The 18,892-nt window shown below is 28.8% G+C and overlaps 2 protein-coding genes across 5 annotated transcripts in view; one reads left to right on the forward strand and one right to left on the reverse strand.

Annotated features, from left to right (window-relative positions):
• LOC100159895 overlaps window positions 1-14,483 on the reverse strand; it is a 32,479-nt gene extending 17,996 nt beyond the window's left edge. Inside the window, exon 1 of the mRNA XM_016808779.2 lies at window positions 13,994-14,483. The gene's annotated coding sequence lies outside the window, so the exon portion shown is untranslated. The remainder of the gene's footprint in view (window positions 1-13,993) is intronic.
• LOC100162601 (cyclic nucleotide-gated cation channel subunit A-like) overlaps window positions 1-18,892 on the forward strand; it is a 207,743-nt gene that overhangs the window by 148,596 nt on the left and 40,255 nt on the right. For all 4 annotated transcript variants that reach the window (XR_003839447.1, XM_029489432.1, XM_029489431.1 and 1 more), the window contains one exon: window positions 16,372-16,821. Coding sequence is in view for 3 of the 4 variants with exons in the window: in XM_029489432.1 (XP_029345292.1) it covers window positions 16,372-16,821 (450 nt within the window). In the remaining variant the exon portion in view is untranslated. The remainder of the gene's footprint in view (window positions 1-16,371; window positions 16,822-18,892) is intronic.

The following is an 18,892-nucleotide window of genomic DNA, read 5'->3' on the forward strand; positions in this document are numbered from 1 at the left end:
TTTTACGTCCCAAAGACGTGAAACAATTTTACTTACATACCTAAGCCTTTTGTTTTATATAAATTGAAATAAAATAATATCTCCTATTAAATTGCATAATTATTTTTAATACTTATTATTTTAAGTTATAGCCTAATTATTATAAAAGTAAATTTAGTTCTTAACGTCCATGGATCTTATAATAATTCTATACAATTAGATATTTTTGATTATCAAAATTTTATTCAAGAATTAAAAATCATAAAATAGTTTTAAACATTTACCTCGTTTATTGTAGGTATCAATAAAGTATAATAGAGTATAATACATGCGATTCGTCCCTGGAGAATTAATTAATTGTTAAAACGCTGATAGTAATAAAAAATATAATACATTCAAATTCTGTTTATTTAATAGTAATTGATAATAATATGTCTAGGGACTGTAGTTTTGATTTATTTTAAATGCATTTTAAATTTTAAAAATATTGTTTTTTCATTTTAAATATTTAAATATTATTATCATACAGTTTTGTATAATATAAACTAGATACCTTAACCTGTTTTTATCTCTGAGTTTTAACTGTAGGTTAATAACCCATAATTTTGAAGCCTTTACTTTAAATGATAAAATAAAAATAAAATACTTTTATTTTGTTTTACATTTAAGACGTAATTTAGATTCTTAATAAATATCATTTTTGACCTATTGAGTTATTAAAATTAGTTCCTTCTCGTTCATTGTATGTGCAATGTCCTCCTCCTTTTTGTACTAGAACACATCTGCCTGGCATCGATACAATTGAACTTCTATACTCAACTTACACTTTAAGATGTATCATGCATACAAAACTATTTGAATAAATAATTATCCTTTGAAATCTGTACATAAACTCGCTATATAACTTAGATTTCTCCGATTTTCAACAAGACAAATTCAAATTAATATTACACTTTAACAGGATAACTTCATATAGGGTCATGATTTTTTAGAAATCATACTTCAAAAGTATTGATTTGAAAAAACTTACTAACGTTCACATACTTACGCAGAACACGTTGTTAGACATCCTGTATTATACATTTTAATGAACGCAATACCGCGTTTGCACAATAATTGACCCAGTTTTTAGTTCACCGAATAGTATATTTTTTGTCGATCGTTTCCATCCTAAAATTATATCGGTCGCTTACTTGGTGCGCATCCGTAAACAAACAAAAGCAGTTAACGATTTCCTGTTTACTGCGAAATATACATTATTGGCTTCGTTTAGTTTTAGCGTATAGCACCTACTCGACTCGATCGTTCCAGAGGACGTCGTGTTTTCAAATATATTATAACTCCAACCTCTCCCCCCCTCCGTAACCGAGCACATTGAACATTATCGTTACATTTCTGTATAGGATGTAAAGTTTGATATAATAGGTAGCATAAAGCTCCTTCGCAAACACAGTACGTGTATTATACGTAGATGCGTGTATAATAATATTATCAAGTGCATTGAACGTTGAAAACAGAGTGTTTTGTGTACCTATCGTGGTCAACGCAAGTTTTTGATCAGCATTAACTATTAACTTACTTGTTATACTTATCAATTAATTCCCAGACAGCATTTTGTAATGATAATATTATAATAGTATTATAATAACGTTATACTAATATTAATTCGTTATTTTAATGTTATAATAATATTGAATAATATTAAATTGCTGTATGGGTTATTATATATATATTATTTATATAAAGTTTTACTAGTAAGTATGAACGGTGACAAACATCAATTCTACCCTCAATTATATATTTTATTTATGGAATCTGTAGATGTTTATTTTCTCGATAAATATATTTGACTAATAAACACACATAGATACTCATTTATTGCAATACACTGCAAAGTGCAGTTACTGTAAATTAATTATTGTCATTAAATATATAATTACATAAAAAATATAATTATATATCATTTTAATATAAGCGCATACAAATATCTCTATACATATTATTATACAATGTGGGTGCATTCACGTAATTTAATAAAACAGTATTATATAATATATTATATTATAAGTATAGTGTATACGATAAAAGAACTACAATAGTTTATGAAACTATAGCTCTGTGTTATAAAATAAAATGTTTATAACATTTAACTATCTACATATTGATTTGATTATCTATAAATAATAATGTATAAATAAATATACATATATTTTTTAAGAAATTTACAATCTGTACTTATTGGCACAATGAATAAAAGCGAAATAAATAGTTGAATAATAGTTTAGATAACATAATATATTGTGGTAAATATGTGATAAATGATCATTAGAGTTACAATTACACATTTAAAAATGATAACTTGATTTTTCCACGCTACTTTTATAAACTATTAAAAAAAAATAACACTTTGATATTTATCGCAAATTAATTTAAAAAAAATAATAAATGAGATTTTATGCGTTTGTAAACCATATATTGTAATATATTTTAAGCGTCCGTACGTTTTGGTATCTTTTTTTTAAATACACACGTTTTGTAAAAGACCTTGAATTAACTACGTTAAACACGAGTGTATGGAAATGTGTGGCATACGTCGAAAAATCTCTCTTTTATAACCCACGTCCCGTGTGTACATATTCTATTCATAATGCTAATTCACACTGGGGGGTTTCTCTAACCTAACCGTTTCGAAAAATATGTGTTAAAAAAAATACTCCCCGAATTATTATGTGAATAATAATTGTTCGGCATAATAATTTTACACTGTATAATATTGTGTGGGCGAAGTCTACCTAGCTGCAGATTCCTCGCGGTTTCCCTACGCGTGACTCGAGCCGCACCAATGGCGACGGAATTATTTTGCAGTCAGTGTACAATATGCCACCACATCCGATGACATGATTAATCTATCCGATTGTGCTGTGCGATGATTAATCAACGGACTATCGATGATGGGGTAAAAAAAAAGCTGAAATTCCATCACTCGGTACCTATACCCTCTTAAATTCCTATTCACGCGCACTTGTTTACCTGGAGATATAATTTCAATGGTTGTCACAGTGAATGTATGATAATAATATAATGTGCATCGCGACCATCGACGATCGTTGTCACGTGCGCACGACGAAGATTTCCTACGAATATTGTGCGTTTATCCATTGTCTACGCGGTCTGGGAGGAGTTTCGAGTTATAATAACGTGAGTTGTTAGACTGAAACAAAAAGTTTTTGACTGTTAGCCGGTATAGGTGTTTACTTACATTTGCACCGATACCACATATGATTATCTTTTAACTTTCAAATAACTTTTACTGTCAGTTCTCATATTCAGTAAGATTTTTACGATTTCCTGATTGGCAATTCGTTGCGTGGCTGAAAATCGCGGTTATATACGATGAACTTGTTTACACGACAACACTATAGCTCTGCACAAGTTTCGCCTGTAAGTGTTGAAGGCACGCCATTAATTTCTAATGTTGATATTGTTCACTATTCGCAGATAAGTTAAATGAATTATATTTTAAGAGTAGTATTAGTTAAATATCATATACTATCATAATTAAAATTAAGATTGAAAACTGTTAATGACGTATTTTCATTTTTCATAATTCCATGTAGGTATAGGTACTTATTTTTTCAAACGACTTCTATTCTTTTATGAGTAATATGAATTTGTATTGATTTTCCAAGTATAATAACAATGAATAATCTCATCATTATTAGCTGGTGTAGTGGTGATACAATATATTATGCTCATATGAACATTCCAAAAATAAAAATATAGCAATTTGTAAGTACTTACAGTGGTCGAAATGGTTCAAGATAAGTGGAGGGATGCCTTACAATTCAGATTTCCTGATATCATCATAACATTCTTGCCATTCCTCAATATCCCCCCCCCCCCACTTCAAACACTGAGTACTTATAATGTCAGATCATATTATATTAATAATGTTGAATAATTTATTATTCTTGATTTAAAAATCTTGGAAAATAAATCACAGATGAAATATTTTCAAGGATAGGTTTTAAGTACTTACATATTTTATTAACATTTCATATAAAAATAATTTTTTCTGTTACCTACCTACTTAAATATCAATATATTTATCATTATGACAAAAATCAAAAAAATCGAAAAAATCAAAAAAATCGAAAAAATGGTTAAACAATATAACGATTGTTTGACCATTTTTTGTACAAAACATATTTACTATTCAGCGAATCGCTTATCCCATTAACAATATTAATTTAAATTAAATTTTTTGTTGTTCGTAATGAATGAAAAATTAAATTTTTTTAGTTTCAAACACATAATGGAATCCGTAAAAACTTTCTAGAAAATAGCCAGTGTTTGTGAAAACAAATAATTAAAAAGAAAAATGAAAAAAGAAAAAACCTTATCCACGCCGTTGACGCATTGTTGTGGAAGGTCCATGGTCGGTTTGCTAATATAGGCTGCAATTAATCATTTACCACACCACTAGACCTCTGAACTAACCAGGCGGACGTCCTTTTTGACGGATGCCCTAGGTAAGCAATATTGTTGCGTGTTGAGTTGTAGTAAACATAATTAAAATTTACCATTTTATTATCTTTTCATTGTGCTACACTTCAATATTTCAGTTTTAAAATAATACATTTTTTTCAATTTAAGAACTTAAACTAAAATACAATTAACCATACAATTTAAATGTTTCAGCAATAAATACTTTAATTAGAAATAAAATAATTAAACTTTATAAAAACTACTTAAGCTCTAGAACTTAAGAAGAGAACAAATATAGAAGTCTGAGTTGGGTGAAATTAGTTTTCCTAGTCTTCTCAGTGGTTTATTGTGGAAATTTATTACCTAGTGGCTAGTACCTATACATAGTAATATGTACAAATACAATGTTTAAAAATATAGCGTTCATAAACATTGAAAACACGACGAGTCTTGAATTGGTAAATTTAAAAATAAAATGAAAAATACTACTGAAGTGGACCATCGTTATAATATGCCAGATACAATATTTTCCATTTGGCCAATTTATCCTTCTTGTTATCACTATCAAAACAACACTAATAAATCTCTTAAAAAATTGTCTCTTCGTGTACACTTAAGGTAATCTATTAATAAACAAATTATAATATGTCTTATTTTTTTTATTACTTTATAAGTCTGAACATAATATACAAAAAATAAATATTATGGCTGTTGACCACATTATGGTATTTTCCGTAAATTATTAATTATGTGCATAGTAGTATTGTCGAAACACGCGTATTCCCTTTTTATAATATATTTAAATGAATTCGAATTTGCATAAATTAATTTATTTAAGCAATTTCAGGTTTGCCCAGTACTAAACGTGAATACTATTCGTACAAAATTATTACCATGAATAATGAACTTTTACATCTTTATGAACATTATTATCACAGTATTATATTTTAAAATGCCATTATATAATTGACTCAGTCCACATCGACGCATAAAAATATGTATATTGATGATCAATTTATTACAATAAAGTAATTGGTATCCTTGTTTAGACACACCGTAGACGGTAACACTACAAAAAATAAATGTTTATTGTCTATGTTATAATTTATAGCTCTGTGTTGATGTATATATCCATCATTTATAAATCAAATAAAAAAAACTTTTCTTTTGTTATTAATAGTACTGTCAATTCAAGTTTCAATCTAAAACTGAACATTTACTAATGTTTATTGGGGCAACGGTTATATTACTAGCCGACAATGTTTTGATTTACAAGTTACTATATATCAGTAATTTGAAATGTATATTATTATTAATATGTATTATTGTAGGATTATTAATTCTTATTATATAATGTCTGAGCCAAGCTTCATCGATGAATACAATGAGCTTTGAGATTGCTTCAATTGTAGCTGCTAAAATTTTCTGGATAGATTCCAAAATTAGATATTTTTGGCGTATTGACGACGTTCGACTAAAATTTGTTGCACGATAAGAACTAAATCATTTAGAATATTATTTTGGTAATAGGTACAGTATTTCTAAAATATGTGACTTAAATATACAGACTGGATATTATTTTTTAGACGCAACTTTTCTCATTTTTTGTTCTGAAATTGTGAATACCATTGGGTCAGTATCTTATAAATTATAAGTATTATAATAATCATTGTTATAATGGGTTTGCATGTTACTGCAATATTTCAATCACTCGGCATAATAGATAGACACACCACACTAGCACACCACAGTTGAGGAATCATTTTTTTGGTATTTGATAAGTCTGATATTGTTTTCATGTATTTGCCAAGTTCTAGGGACTGGAAAAACGTGTACTGAATAATATCAATTTTAAAATTAATACTAAGACTACATTTATATAATAGACAATTTCTTTTTTATTTAATGCTTTCAAAATTAAATGAATACCTATGTTAGTAATTTGTAATACCATCAAGTTGTTGATTCAAATCTATTAATCTATAATACGATGCATAATTTATACATGTGCATTGGTGCAAGAAAGGCCAATGTCATATTTTAATAATGTTCAGGAATTAAAAAAAAAAAATAAATTTTCCAATTTTTAAATTAAATACAAACATTTTAAAATTAAAGTAGAGACTTTAAAAAAGCTATTACTTAATCAAATTAGTTTTTATTTCATTGTATCACTCTCATTTGGGTTTTAACTACAAATGTGTAAGTTTTATTTAGACATAGGCTACCCAGGAAAAAATTAAAATTACATTTGTTCGACATTGGCCAAAAACTAAAATTTAAAATAAACAATTTTTAATAATTAAAAACATAATTTATTTATTAATACCTAATAATAATATTCAATTGCACATAAATATTTATGTCAGTAACTTATATTATATTTATATAAACTTTATTACTTGATTTCGAAATGGATAATGTCATGGCTATAGAAAATACGTGACCAATATCAAAATGGGCCTATAATAATATTAACTGATATACCTACTTCTACCGATTATTTTCAAATTATTTCCAATGTCAAATTTAATTTGATCAAAATGTATCAGAAACATTGGCCATTTTAACACAAGTAACATAATCAAATTTTAATGACTTCGGTCAAATAATCTCAAATTTGTCGAAATGTGATGTGACATTGGTATTTCTTGCACCGAGCCACAGATAAATATATATATAATATAATATAGTCCTAAAGTTTTCAACTGTGAAATCAAATAGATAGTTTTGGAGACTAATGCCGTTAGCACAACAAACTCTGCTTGAAAACACGCGTGTCTTAGTATTCGTTTTCAATTTGTTTTCTAATTCCTTCAAATTGTGACTTATTATGGTGCACATATGATTGAATACTATTAGAAAATATATGGAACAAACACGAATAGTCGCGTTTTCAAATCATTGGAGATCTAACAAAACTGAACATATAATTGTAAGCTAAATTAATTTTTATTAAGTTAAGACGTTATACAATATTCTAGTTGGTAGATATAATTAAATTATTGTTTGTTGAACACTCAGAAAAAGGCTCAAAAATACACTCCTGGATTGGGCATTAAATCCTTGTCTCTCAGTTGTTGCTTTTATGTTTTAATATTACTCGCCTAAGCTTCCCGATGAACATGCTTTGTCAAACTGACTTTGTCGTTATGTCATAATGAGTCAAAATAAAACAGCTGTCGAAACCGTTAAAAACAAAAATAACAAAAATATCATATAAATATTATATAAATTTAAACTTAAATAAATCACACACGAGACGTAAGCAGAGTAATCAAATTATGAATAAGCTCACTTTCGATTGTGGCTCTGAATGACCATGAATTTCAAACAATAACTACATAATAAAAATTAAAAATTAAATTTATATCGAGCAATTGCACTTTAAAAAAAAAATTATAAAAAACTTTTTTTTACCACTGTAAATATATATTGTAGTTTTAATAATACAGTAAAACAGCTTAACGGACACAATATGTCTTTAACGGAAACTTAAGATGGTCCCGTAACTATCTGTTATATACCTACAGGTTTCACTGTAATATGATTTACCCTGAAAGAAGACCCAAATAAAACTTTCAAATAATGTAGACATAATCAAATAAAGCATATCCCAACAATTTTAGCAACTTTAACCCGAGAAATATTCGATTTCAATGGATTATGTACGAACAAAATAACTTGAATAGCTCACAATATCTATGATACAAATCGTCTAATAAAATTAAAAAATACAGTGCAGTCCTATAAAGAGCTGATTATAGGATATATGAAATAATACGAAATCAAATATTATGTTGCATACTTGCATAAAAATCACGATAAGTCTTTCAAAAAGACTTTTTGTGTTGACATTCATAACATGAACTACAATACTAGTAATAGTTCCTTTTGATAAAGGAATAAAAACTGAATAAACATTAGATAGTTAGCCAATATTTTCTATAGTATGTTCTGTGGTACCGTGGATAAATCATAGTAATATTATATAAATGTATTTTCAATTGAATATTAGCTGACAAACATAAAATATAATTCGGAATACTTATAATTAAAATAAAAATCACTTAGGTTCTCACATTATAAGACAACGATTTGTTTTCGTAGGATTAAAGATTGAATCCGTATATTATAACCAGAGAGCCAACAAAACTCTAGCTAACTCACATAAAGAAACGAGTAAATATTTTTAAAAATTATCCAGGTTAAATTTTATGTTGCCACTCATAATGACTGGACCAATAATTAGACCATAATCACTCAACAATAATCTATATTTTTAGAATTTAGTGATCTCTTAACTACAGTTTGTGTTAAATTTTTTACATACAGAGAAAATTCATTTAACTTTTAGAACATTCGTATTACTCAAAAATGTGTTTACGTACGTTACTGAAAATACGAAATAAAAATCACTAAGCCACTTATTGCTTTACTTAGAATATAAAAAATTCAAGATTCTATTGATGTATTATGCAATTTTAACCTAGTACCTATTATTGTGTTAAAATTGTAGAATATGTTATAATATGTATATTGCAGCAGCGCAGCGTATTACTTGTGTAAGTAAGTTTAAATCTAATTTACTTATATTACAATTCACTTGGTGTACTTAAAAATATAATATATTTATCAAACTATACTTTAATGCACGAATTATAGTATAATAAATATTACTGACGATTTTTTAATAGCCACACCATAAATGTTTTGGAAACATTTCTGGCCCACAAATAAATTTTCACTTATGTCAACTAAAGCCCATCTTGTATTTGGAAAAATTCCAATGCTTTAAATTAACTTTTCTCTTCTATAAGTTGTTATTTTTTTTTGTTATCAAACCCCTCCTCACATTTCTTAGTTTTGTGCCAAATCGCTACAAAAGCCCACGTGATATGTATAAAAAACACAATTCTAGTAATACAGTACTATTTTTTACTTTATTTAAAACTAATATTTCGCTATTATTAAAATATACTTGATATTTTTCTGGAAATTAAAAAATTTACTTCGTTTTGTTCCTTCATTATTTACCGCTATTGAAATAACATAATCCAGTCAATAGGTAACAATATATTGAATTTTCAAATATAATTTTTAACTATATATAATATATATGTCATTATTCAAATGTTAAAAAGAAAAAATAACTATGTACAAGAATAATAAAATATAAAAGATTTACAATAAGAAAAATATTCCATAAAACTTTCGGAATGATTACATTAGTTAAAAGGTATCCAATATGTATGACTAATAACATCCAATAGGCCTTCTTAACTCTTGTAGAAGCATTAGGAGTTTATTTTACAACAACATTGTACAAGGTACTTGGGTTTATGCAGCGATGGAGTCTTATATTTATTTGGTTTTGCAAAGGAAAAGCATTTTTTTAAATATTCGAATCATATGTAATAAGTACCACGAAATAAGTACAATACTCACCTACATTCAAAAAATATATACACTGTTCATGATTTTCAATGTTTGACACATTTACACCTAATATAAACATGTTAATTCACTGATAAATAAATAATTATTTTAAGATATATATGTTATGTTAATAAATTATTATGAGTAGGTGACATATTATAATAATATAACCTTTAAAACTGAATGATAAACTTATCTCAATAATTTAGAAATAGTATTATAAACAAATAGGAAAGTACCTTACGTATTATGAAACGTAATTTATTTTTTACCAGCTGAACACCCTAAAAATTTCCAGAAATTCTTATTTTCGTAACATTAGTACAGCGATATGCATAAAAAAATAAAAAATGTTATTTTGTAATGAGTAATGACTTAAATTTATGTACTTAAACGAAATGTTTTCAAAAACTTGAATTTTTTTTATTAAATAAAATTATATTTTAAATAATGAGTGTCATACATTAAATGGTTTACCCCGTACTTTTGTTCGTTTATTAATTATTCTAACATCGTGTCTTTATTATTAGTAAATTTATATTTTAAATTAATTAATCATTTATATCCGTAGTTCTATAACAAAAAAATAATAATTATAATTATAGCTCCTACCTTGTTATTTGATCTATAAATAAGAAAACCATTAAAAATCTAACTGCATAAACAGTTTTTTTTATTTTATTGAGACTTCGGTAATAATAGTTCCTCCTCTATAAGGTTTCTCCTTAATCAATACAATATAATATTATAATACAAGAGTCAGTTATACGTGTCAATCATCATTACAATAGAACCATAAATTGATTTATTGTATCCCGCAGTTGCAGTGGAATAATAATAATGCCGTCGAATGTGTGTATAATATTATTTCGCATTCGGTGTACGTCTCGACGGTCGACTCGATTCGTCAGAATACTGCAAACCGTGAAAATGACGTAATTCCGTACAAACACTTGTGTGACTGATTGTAAATACACGCATTTACATAAATTGCTATCGAACACTGTGGCTGCAGTGACAGAATAAGGTACATTATCATCATCGTCGTCATCGTCATTATCATCATCATTATTATTATATCAATACGCGTATTCAGCGCTCAACGCACTCACGACACGCACCTGTCGTGGATATGACAAAATAAATTCAGACGTTATTAGAGTTTGGTATTATAGGTATTTTGACCATTCATATCTATTTCGCCACGCCCGTAGGTTCACTCACTGGTTGTAGGTACCCACAGTTGGTTATGTGTATATAAGTATAACACAATAAAGTCACAAAAATATAATAACAATATAATTATTACAAGACGAGATCTACGGCCAACTCGAATCATTGTGATGCGATTAGGTCGACAGAAATATTATATTAATCATAATAATAATTTACGATAATAATGGTAGCTGAAATTCCCCAAAAATCACACACTACTTTATAATACTATAAATAAGGTTCTCGAGACTCGAGTTATCAGATAAAACATCACATACAACGCATCACGAACGCAATTTTATTCGTTGACAAAACATATTATTATAATTACTTATTGTGCATAATATACTATATACAATATACATAATATGTAATATTGTAATGTAAATAGTTGTTAAATACTTTAAACTTTAATGTGTTGTTTAATTTAAATATTTTTATAATTATGAATTATTATCATGCCAGTACTGTATGTGGCTGTGTTATGCGGGTTTACCGATAGATATAAATCCGGTGAATTCGGTTACATAACCTACTTGACTTAAAAACTTATTCTAATGTTAGTTTAAGGTGTTTAATAACTAAATTCATATTTTTTAATCATCTTTAATAATTATTGATACAACTTTCTTTCTGATTAATTTGTATTATTTTATTACCCAATTATATACATATATGATTTAACTATATAAGTAATTATTTAATGAAATATTTTACATTTGAACGAACTGTGTTTTTAAACGTGAGTGCAGGGTCGGCAAAATGTGCGCTTGCTGCGACTGTCCTTCCCGGAAATTGGAATTGCCGGTCAAGACAAATTAAATGCAAAATAATTGTTAAAAGTATTTTGTGCATAAGTTATATTATAGCAACTATTGATATTCATAAAGATAAGCAGTTAAGTTAAGCCCTTTTAGGGCCTATATTTTGAAATTACATCGGACCAATTATACCCTAGGTATATAATCTGTGTAGTATATCACATGTATATCTATGGTATTAAACCGGATAGATATACCCAAGACAATAATATAATGTTTATAACTTTGGTAAAAAAGCAATACGTTGTATCTCAAAATAAGATCATCTTTTAGGATACATAAAAATGTTATTATAAAATTAAAATTTCCTATTATATTCGACTACATTTTTTGTATAATATTTATAAAACTGGTTTTTGATTGTTACATTATTGTGTTATTTTGAAGAAAAAATAGTATTTTTTATACATATATAAAACAGTAGATATCTGTCGTGGGCATGACAAAATAAATTGACCACAGAATTTATTAGAGGGTGATATTGTATTATGATCATACCTATCGGCTATCAGTTTTATGATATCCCATTGTTTTTGAATTGTAAAATATTATCTGTGCCAATAATATGCGTCAGCAAAGTTCATGTATTCGTACCTACTCATTGAATCACGACACTTATACGAGAGAGCATAAAATTATAATAATATCGCGGTGGATTCTCAATCCTTCAGATGTGGAGTGGGCCCGTTAGTTGATGATTTCGTTAAATATATTTTCCAAACAACTGTTTCTACATCGTATTTTAATTTGTGGTTCCGGTCTAAATAATTTGAATTGGCTGATCGCAAGTCTGTTTATACTTTATTATCTATCAATACAACAGGTATCTAGTAGTATAGTGACTTATAATATAATAGTGGGTTCATTTTTGTTTTATTCAACTGCCAGATTAATCATAACAGGAAAATGACTGCAGTCTATAATGAAATTTTGGTTTTGTAATATAATATTTAAAGTTTTACATATTTAATAATATCACGTACCTAATTTAAAATTCTCATTAAAAAAACCATTGTGTTAAATGTTTTATTGAAAAAAACGATACTTTTTAAAAATGAAAAATAAGCCAAGCCTGCGTATAGAAAATCAATTAAACACAGCCCGATATATAAAAAATAAATTAAAAAGTGAGAAAAAACCAAAAATATTACAAATATTTTATTATAATTATTAAAAGTATATCATGACTTATAACTTTTAAGTAACAGCATTAATATTTGATTTGAATTATAAATATATATATTTATAATTATTTATGAGTTAAACATAAAATATATAATAAATACCCCTTGCAAAAAAAATCCTATCTATACGTCATCGATAAAATGTAATATAATATTGGCGACGAATTTAACCGTTTCGCCGTAATATGTTTGGGCACATCATATATACATTATACAATTACCAGTGTTAGTGTGTATTACATGTTTAATTTATAGCCTATTATATCATATCATATGATATTCCTTTCAAACAATTTAATTTCGATGTAAGCGTTATAGTACACCCAAGAGACACCACGTGAACACCCAAGAAACACCGCGCGAAGTTGGCTCTAAATCGCCTCTCAACAATATTTTTGTGATGATTCGTATCCAGGTACTAATAGTCCAATAAGTTGAAAATTGTAACATTCATTTTATTTCTGATATTTCTAATATTTTATTATTGTTTTAACCACTAAGATTTTTGTATTAAGTTGGTTTTATACAACCTTACGATTTATTTTACATAACTCACCTGCTAGCCGTGTACCGACGTGAGATAAACATTATGCGTCCGCTTTATATTCCTCGGCGTTTATCGTTTTTCAAAAATGAATAAATCATAGTCGAAGGTACCTATATGTATGCTAACAGTGCGCAATACCTACCGACACATAAAGTGTGCATACCGTATAGGATAGGTACCTCATTAACCTAATCGTGCGATAACCATCAATGTGACGTATACATCCGAAAGCGTTTCGCGGTCGTATAGAAATATCGAGCAGATACAACCCCCCGATCGTGTCTTAAATTCAAAGGGGTAAAAATATTGCTTTAACGTACCTGTGGGTTACCACCTACGACTGGACAGGCACCGTGTAATAATACCCACGTCCGTTTTGGTAACGTTTTTTCTTTTTTTTTCATCTTACGCTCGGAAAATCATAAATACGCCGCGGGCCGTCAGCTCGATCGATATTCAAGTGTGCTGCGGACAATCGCATTATCGTCGGCCGTTATTGTGTGTGCGTGCGCGTGAAAAATCGATTTCCCGAAGAATTCGGACACGGCGCTGTGATGGCATTGTATACGTACGTCATTCGTTCTCTATACGTGTCCAAGTGTGCGGCACGTGCATCAGCGCACACGGCTGTGGACACCACACACACACACACACACACACACGTCTGATCGGGCGGCATCGCAACATTTTTCCGGGTGATTCGGCTGCCAAGTGCGACAAATTTCTCGCTTTCCTCGTGGACCGCGGTAGCGGTCTTCCCCCCACTCCCCGGCTACCGTGGTAGCATGAGGGAAGGAGCCGATTCCTTTCGCCCGGATACTATATTTATGTATGGCTGACGCGCGGGACGAACGGCAGTAAATCACACTGGGAAATAAAACGCGCGCACGCACTTTTATTTACAACATCCGGTCCTACCGAGTTCCGGGGGACATCATTAATAACGTTCGGAGACCGATACGTTTTGCGACTAGTATTTTATATACATATATTATATACTGTATTATGTATATATATATATATATTATATATGAGGTGGCGGCGGTGGTGGGGTGGTTTGGACACGTTATACGTTAAGGTCTCGTAAATATTAATAGGACTATCTAATATATATATATGAGTGCGTGGATGGGTAGGGGGGGTGTGTATGTGTGTGAGTATGTGGGTGTGTGGGTGGGTGTGTGCGTACGATCGTTTTTGCCTAAACATTCACAAAACGCACTGCTGCAGAGTGCCGGGTAAAAATAATAATAATAATAATAATAATATGCTAGCAAACCTTCGACCAACTTGCGGTGCCGTATTTTATACACCGGGATAAAAAATAAATAAATAACCCACAGAGGCACACCACCCCTCCTCCCACACCCCAGAAATCCTTCGCTATACCGATCCCATACAAACCGGACGACGATAACCTTAAGTACGAAATTGAAAAGAATAAAAATCCAAATCCGTCTTTATACATCGTCGTGCTTTCGACGCGATGTGTCATTACTTATTATAATATATCGCGTACGACGACAGGTAATACAATGAACATGTGTACATTATTCAGCACACAATACCTGTTTATTATATTATCGAGTTCTTTGCAATCCATCTGGAAATTCGATTGCGGACGACGCGTGCTATTATTGAGTTCATTGCATAACATATTATTATTATAACTTATATAATATTTTATAAACCGGCAACAGCAATGGGTTTTGTTTTTGAAACCCGATATAGTTTGTAGAAATGAACGCCAAGATGACGTCCACCGAATAACGATTTTTCAACGCACAATTACGATTTATTAACAAAATCTCTGCCTCCGACGAAATAACCTCTTCTGACTGGTATTTAGTATAATATTTTACAAACAAAAATCTTCACAGCTATTTAAAACTACCTATGAATACGCGTAATGAAATCATATTGCCCAAATCTCTCGTATGGCAATCAATGAATCAAACAATATTATCTTCCAACGCATTACCATCTATAATGTAGTGAGTACCTCTGGTACCTATGTACACAAAAGGCTCGAAAGACAAACTGGACTTGAATAAAAAAAATTGCAATAAACAGATTATAAGTTCTTATTAAGTTTGGTAGGTGTCTCCGTGTCAGCCGACTGTCACCGAATTATTTTCTTGTCTTATTTGCTTTTTATCAGAATTACTTACTATATCATCTTGAATGGATTATAAATACTTACGTAAAAAAAAAATCGAAATCGATTAGTCACTAACGGTAATGGTGTAAGCTTGTAAAATTTATGTAGGTACGCCACGCTGAGCCATCATTGTACGACTATCGCGTTTAAAATCAAAAGTTACGTTTATTCTGAAAACAAATATTGGGATATTATTCGAAACTAAAAACTCAAGTATCCATAATACCAACTCCACACAGTACTGATTCAACATAATTTTATCTTAATTACTTTATTCTCCACCGGAAATAATAATTTTAAAAATGCATTCATCGATTGACTATAATTTTCCGTGTAAATATATTATATAGCTATCCGATGGTGTTAAAAATGGTGTGCGGTTCAATTATTGGGAAATAAGAATTGGGTCGTTTAAGAAATTGTTCATTACACATTTCTACGGGTGCTCTTCATTTTATACTTTTATAGTTCAACAACCATCCGCTTCAAGTAATAATAGCGTTTACTAACACCGACCGTTATTAATATTGTTTTCAGGTTTCCTGGACCAAGGTCTCATGGTTCGCAATTCTCATAAGCTTCGGGAAAACTACTTCAGTACGTCCAAATGGAAATCAGACTTCCTGAGTCTGCTTCCCACCGACTTGGCGTACTTGTGGTGGCCGTCCGGCAGCTGTTCGGCATACGTCCTGCCCTGTCCTGTAATCGTCCGTGCCAATCGACTGCTCCGAGTACCGAGGATGCTGGAGTTCTTCGACCGAACAGAAACCAAAACCGGGTACCCAAACGTGTTCCGAATTTGCAAGGTGGTGTTCGCCATACTCATACTCATACACTGGAACTCATGCTTATATTTCGCTATAAGCTATGTGATCGGGTTTGGGTCAGATAATTGGGTGTACAACTTGCAAGGTACTAGGAATTCATCGCTTTCTAGACAGTACATTTACTGTTTTTATTGGTCGACACTTACGCTCACAACTATAGGTAAGCAAAACAACTATAAGTAGACCGTAGAATTTATTCCAAAAAACAATGCAAAATGCCCCCTGTTTAAATAAATGTTTTTTAATGTAATGCAATGTTTTAAAAACGTTGTGCAGTACCAAGGCGTAGAAAAAAAGTTCGTATTTAAAGGAAGAAGATAAATTAAAAAAATAAAATAAATCTATTAAAAAGAATTATATTTAAGTGCTTATGTATGCTTAGCCGAATGTCTCTGGGAATTGCAATTTTTTTCCTTTAGTAAAGCTGTTTATACCATAGATTAAGATGTCCACTTGAGGTGATTAAATGGGCATTATGCCAAATAAAAGTTTTATTCTATAATATTTTTATGCAAAATTGGCCACCACCCAAAGGTTTAAGTGGTTTAAATACTGATATTTTTAATGGTTAGATAGGTATTCTAATACATTTGAATAATAGTTCGTCATAATGAATATTTTTTAAATACCTGATCAATAATAAACCGTATTCAATTTTATTTTATTACGCCAGTTCATATTAAAATTGAGATTTTATAATGAAATATAAATTAAAATAATTGATATTTAATATTAAATCATTGTGGATATATTTTGAGTGCAACTCTCATAACTAAAGTGTGTTTATAATTAGTTATTATTAGAATTATAACTGATCATAAAAATAATATATGAGTAATTTATTCAAATTTTTAATTATTTATAAAATAATAAATTATTATTAACTTCAAAACTAATATACAAATAAGAATAATGTTAGATATGCTAAATTATTTAATATGATCTTTAATTAGTCAATTAGTTTTAAATTATATACAAAAAACTTTTTCAATACAATTTAAGAATTTTCGCAACATAATTTTTAGGCTAATAGTTAGGTTTTTCGAATTCATAAACCACTATCATAATAATTACTATCATGATATTATTACTATCATGACGTCATGTATTTTTATAAGATTTCTTATATTATTATAATACTATAAAATAATGAATTACCGATAGTAATTATCATGTCAATTTTCTCGAAAATATTAGAAAATTACAAAAAGAAAAACATTTAATACCACTAATTTGTTTCATTAACTATCGAGTACATAGCAATAGCAATATCAAACTTTTGGAACTCTTCCTCTCCTCATGTGTACATATCGAAAAACAAATATCTATCTAAAATAATCAAAATAAACTAAATTATAAAGTAATAATAAATCGTATCATTTTTTTTTTGTATCATTGAATGTTTTCAATTTCTAAAGTTTATATTTCCTATTGTAATTGTTTGTTTATTAGACATGTGATTTTTTATGATTTTAAATAATTGCGTCTTTTTCAATAATAAACTGAGTTATTGGTACATTATGAATACACAAAAATTGTTTCTAAGTAAATGTTCGAAAAAAAAACGTTTGATGCTTTCTTGGTGATGCAATGACTATAAAACTTCAATTTTCTAATAATGTTTCACAATTTACTGTATATAATTGAAACTTGAAACTGATAAAATACATAAAATATTGAAATATACTATCTTAATACATTTTAAAAAGCTAATAAAAATGAAAACAATAGTGAGGTTGTAAAATATCCAAGAAAATTATAATAAATATGTATATATAGTTAAATTCTAGTTCAGAAAAAAATATTATGTAAGTTATTTGAAGTTGGTTTATTAAAAAGTATACATATTACGAGACTTCTTCAGTGTAAATATAGTTTTCATATTATTCTAAGTTTTTTTTTATTTAACTTATAGTAAAATATATTTTTTTTTCTTTCTATGTTCTTTAACTTTAACTTATAACATGTTTGTTTTTTATTTTTATTGAAAACCTTGTATTAACAATAAATTAGTCTTTGGGTATGAAAAATACAAAATGCATGATTGCTCGGACATAAAATACAATATTATTATGTTATTAGCCGCATAAAAAAAAACCAGGTGGTTGAAAATAGAAAAAATTTTATATTTTAAACTAATATAACAACTGGGTATAATGATAAGGGGAGAATGTAGATAGCAAGTGGAAAGTGGGTTTGCAAAAATTGAGTATAATGTTCTTTACCTACAT

Source organism: Acyrthosiphon pisum, chromosome A2, assembly GCF_005508785.2.
Source record: "Acyrthosiphon pisum isolate AL4f chromosome A2, pea_aphid_22Mar2018_4r6ur, whole genome shotgun sequence".
In the NCBI taxonomy this organism is placed as follows: domain Eukaryota; kingdom Metazoa; phylum Arthropoda; class Insecta; order Hemiptera; family Aphididae; genus Acyrthosiphon; species Acyrthosiphon pisum.